Below are 4829 nucleotides of genomic sequence, written 5' to 3' on the forward strand. Positions count from 1 at the left end.
GGCAGCGGCAGGCGCGCTGCGCAGGCGCAAACCTCGCTACAAAAAGCCTGCGCCGCCTCCGCCTAGGTGCTCAGACCCAGTCGGAGCGGCCACCGGGAAGGACCTCCCCGAGTTGGGAGGAAAAAGCAGGAGGGAAAGGTGGGGGAGGGAAGGAGGCGGGGAAACGAAAAGGAGCGAAAGGAACCCTTCTCCCCCTTTCCGGAGATTTTTTCGGCTCCCAAAAAGAAAAAAAAAAACAGAAGGGGGGGGAAGGAAAAGGTTTTGGGGAGGAAGAAGAAAAAGGGTAACGAATAAATAAGTAACCGGGCTCCTGAACGGCAGAGGTTACGGCAGTTTTTCTCTCCCCCTTCCGGGAGCCGCCTTCTTCTCCAACCGTCCCGGTCGCGCTCTCGGCGCTTCTGAGGAGCGAACTGGCCGAATGACGCCCTTTATAGACTCGCCCCTGCGTCCCCGCCCCTTCCTTTCCCGCCCTCCTTTGCGCTACGGGGCTGCCTGCGCCGGCCCTCACGGAGCGCGCGCTGGAGTGGTTCATCTCCCCTCTCCCGCTCGCTGGTTGGGCGACCTTCTGAAATGACAAGGGGAGGGTACTTGTCCTAAAACCACCGCCTCCCCTTTCTGCTCCTTTTTTGCGCTGCGGTTTTGAAAGATCGAGGATAAAATGAGGCCGCTTTTATTTTACTTTGGTGTACAGTTTCATCTTCGGCATACCCCCCTCCATCTGGAAGATGGTCTGTTCTGCGACTCGGTAATGGAGGCGGGGCCGGCCGGCTCCTACGGAGTAGGTTCCCAGAGGGAGCGCTGGGGCCGTCCTTCGTCATGAATATGCAGTCTCGAGCTGAATATGCATGAACAAGTCAAGATGGCGAGTCCAATCGCTAGTCCGGAAATAGGGGATATTTGTTGAGCGGCCTCCAGCCATGCGGCCATCTCCCGTCCTCTAATGGAGCGCTGAGCCGAACCTTGGCCCTGCATCCCCGGCCTGACCTCCTGAAAGGCCTCTGCTCGGAGGCCCGCTCCGGGAGGAGGCTGGCCACGGTCGGGAGAGATCACGGGACCGCGACAATCCGGGAAAGCAGATTAGCCTTGGAGCGGAACACGAAAGTCCTGGGAGAGGGGGTTTTCGTCAAGAAATCTGAACATTAGGAAATCCTCCACTTTCTAGAATATTTCAGAAATAAAAGGGGGGAGCGGGGGCCCGAAGGGATTTTCCAGTAAGAACGGTGTAGGACTTCTACTCCCCCCCCCCCAAGCAAAGATGACACCTACTGCACAGCCACATTCCGAGAGATCCTTGTTTGATGTCAGTATCACGTCACCACCCTACGAGGGAGGAGGACACTACCGGGAGAAAGGGAAACCATCGCCCAGGGGAAAAAGCAAGTTCCCCTCCCCCAGTGCAGCTGCTGGCTCTGCCTCACGCTCCAGCCCAATGCTGTTCCCTGCTGCAGAGGGAAATCCTGCCCGTGGCCCGCAGCCCACGGCCTGCATACATCAGCCCTTTGGATCCGAGCCCTTACCCCTTATTTAGGCCCTGATTCCCAGGACCCAGCCTCGACTCCATATCCCAAGTCCCCAGTCAGTCACCCTTGACTCCCAGGGCTGGACCTCTCCCACACAAGTTCTTTTCCAGGCACTTGTTCTCCCATGGTTGTATTCCAGTCTCTCCATCTATTTACCCTTGCCCCCACCCACCCCCAGGCTCTCCAGTTGGAGGTCACTCCTCCACCTGCCCCTCCCTGTCACAGCTGAGGTTCTGGGCTGTGATGATGGCGATGCTGCCCAACACGACCCCTGCCCCCATGATGTCAGAAGGCGCCACCGTCTCGTAGAGCACATAGTACTGCAGCATCAGGGCCACCACCACTTCAGAGTGCAGGACAGCACACACCAGAGCAGGGTGGGCCTTGGTGACTGCATAGCTCACACACACAAAGGAGACCAAGGCCAGGATTCCCACTGCCCCCACACAGCTCCAACTCAGAAGGTCACTGGGTAGCACGGGGGTCTGCAGCACAAAGAGGCCGGGCACAGAGCCCATGAGCCCGACTAAGCCAAATAGGAAGGCCACTGTCGGTAGACAGGAGGGGAAGTGCAGGGAACGGTAGACCAGAAGTCCCAGCGATAGGGCCAGGCCTCCCAGGAACGCCAGCACATAGCCCAGCGCTGTGTAAAGGCCCGTGGTCCCTTCCTGCAGTGTCCCTAGTCCAGGTCCCACAATGATGATTAGTCCTAGAGTGCTGCCCAACAGGCCACACCAGTCATAGCCACTGAGACCCTGGCTTTCAAGGCAGAGGGCAAGGAGCGCAGAGCACACGGTGGAAGAACCTTTACGAACAGTGGCGGCATTGCCGGCAGGCACCACCTGAACCGCACTGTAAGCACATCCGATGCTGAGGACGTTGAGCAGAGCATGGAGGAAGGCTCGGCCCCGGACATCAGGAGGTCCCAGCAGCGGGTCACCACGAAGCTTAAGTAGCAGGGCAACTGGGAGGTGGAAAAGGCAGCGACAGATGAGCAGCTCCAGCGAGGGGAAGTGGGAAGTCTGGTAAGCCATACGGGAGAAGGGGCCCACAAAGCCGGCGGGCAGGCCCCCACCCAGCAGGGCCACAAGCAGGCCCTTGGTGGCATCTGAGGGCCGGCAGCGCTGGTGCGAGGGGAGGCTGGGCGGAGTGGAGGGTGGCGATGGCTGGGTGAAGTCCGGCAGGTTGAAGTAGGGGTGACTGCCAGCCTGTTAGGGAGAAAGGAACTCCAGCATGAAGACAGCCACAGCCTGGGGGGGGGGGGCTTGGGGCAGGGCAAATGCAGGGCTGGGGTGGGACCCTGAAGAACTCATTTGAGCTAGAAAGGGCCTGAAAGATGGGTGAAGTGGCACAATGCGTGCCTTGAGCATCTAAAACAGGAAGTGGAGAATGAGTGGTCCTGGAGCCTTGTGTGTCTGTGTGTCCCTGGGTAATGAAGAAAAGGGGCCCCAGAGATGCACTGTTGGTTTGAAGCAGGGAAGTTAGCTTCAGATGCTGTGTATCTGTGTTATGTCTCAGGCTCCAGGGACATCTGGGTACACCATTATGAGTTTCATTTGTCGGTGTTTCTAGGACCACCAGGAAGTTTTAGGGAGGAAAAGCAGGAGAATGGCCAGGAGCAGAATGTTGTACTCTGTACGTGCACTCCGTATGTACACCCTGGCCCCCACACTCACCATCTTTCCTTGGACTTCCTCTTCTCCTCCTAGCGAGGGGGCCTGAGTCCCTCAGAGCTCCAGCCATTGTGACCTGGCTGGAGTGGGGGTGGGGTTCTTCCTTGGAACCTTCCTAAGTGAGGGGGAAGTGGACCTATTTTCTCTTTCAGACTGTATTTGCTTTATATCCTTGTCCCCGTGACTCCAAAGTTCGATCCCCACGGCACCCCCAGTTTTGGTACTGAGGATTTAACCCAGTATACTCTGCCTCCAAGCCACACCTCTAGCCCTTTTTTAAAATTTTTATTTATTTATTTTTCTTTGGGTCCTGGGGATGGAACCCAGGGGCCTCTACCTCCGGGCTACACCCACAACATATTTTACATTTCATTTGAAAACAGGGTCTCACTAAGTTGCTGAGAGCCTCACTAAGTAGCCGAGGCTGAGCTTTGAAACTGTGTGATTGATCCTCCTGTCTCAGCCTCCCTAGCACTGGGATTACAAGAGTGCAGCCACCATGGCTGACTCTTCTTTTTATTTATTTTTATATTTATTTATTTATTTATTTATTTATTTATATGTTTATTGGGGATTGAAGCCAGCAGCATTCTACCTCCAAGCTACACCCTCAGCCCTGTTTTATTTTTTATTTTGAAACAGGGTCTCACTAAATTGCAAAGGGCCTTCTTAAGTCGCTAAGGCTGGCCTCCAACCTGTGAATGTCCTGTCTCAACCTTCCATGTACTGGGATTACAGGCATGCACCACAACTGCCCAGCCCCCCCCCCCCCATGATTGCATCTGTGATTCTTTGGCTTTAAATTTATTATGTCTTGCCTTGTTTCAAAAGATTTTTTTTTTTTTCCGGTGCTGAGGATGGAACCCAGGGGCATTCTACCTCTAGGCTACACCCCCATCCCTATTTTTTATTCTTTGTTTTCGTTTGTGGTACTGGGGGTGGAACCCAGGAACATTCTACCTTCGAGCTCCATCCCCAGCCCTGCTTTTTATTCTCTATTTTGAAACAGGGTCTCACTGAGTTGCCAAGGGCCTCACTATGTAGCTGAGGCTGGTTGAGAACCCCATTCCTCCTGTCTCAGCCTCCCAAATGCTGGGATTACGAGCCTGCGCCACCACGCCCAGCTCACAAAGATTTTTAGGAGAGGAGCCCCGAAGTCTGGCTCCTCTGTCTCCTGAGTTCTTTCCAACACCAGGGAGGAGTCCCTGGGATTGTCCCTCTGGAGTTGGAGGAATGTGTTTCTTTTATGTAGGCTTCAACCGGTGTTTTGCTGGTGCTGTCCCGGGGCCCCCACACCAAGCCTCTGCATTTATGCACAAGTGCGTAGATGTGGATATTTCCACCGGCGGAGCCAACTCCCGTTCAACTGCCCTGGTGCTTTCTGATGTATGCCTGCCTGTTCTTTAGAGCTCGGGACCGGTTTTGCCCATGCCGTCCCTGCGTGTTCCTGGGGAGTGTATGTGTATGTGTGTCCAGGGCGGCCTGGTGAGTGCGCTGACCCTAGGTCTGTGGGTGCCACTGGGCCTGACAGTGAGCCTGCCATGTTGCATAGCTGCGACCCAGAGAGGAGGGCGTGCGTGCGCTCCGGGTCGAAGCTGTGCACCCCTCAGTGCAGGGCAGGGCCGGGCCGGCGGGA

At 55.8% G+C, this 4829-nt stretch overlaps 1 protein-coding gene across 1 annotated transcript; it reads right to left on the reverse strand.

Moving 5' to 3' along the window:
• Positions 1–1714: 1714 nt before the first annotated feature.
• SLC35G6 (solute carrier family 35 member G6) lies at positions 1715–2755 on the reverse strand (the record flags this gene model as incomplete). The annotated part of the gene is given in 2 exon segments (XM_080713113.1): positions 1715–2731; positions 2735–2755. Coding segments are annotated over 2 exon segments (1038 nt in total).
• Positions 2756–4829: the final 2074 nt, after the last annotated feature.

Source organism: Muscardinus avellanarius (genome assembly GCF_963383645.1).
Source record: "Muscardinus avellanarius genome assembly, chromosome: 16".
NCBI classification, from domain to species: domain Eukaryota; kingdom Metazoa; phylum Chordata; class Mammalia; order Rodentia; family Gliridae; genus Muscardinus; species Muscardinus avellanarius.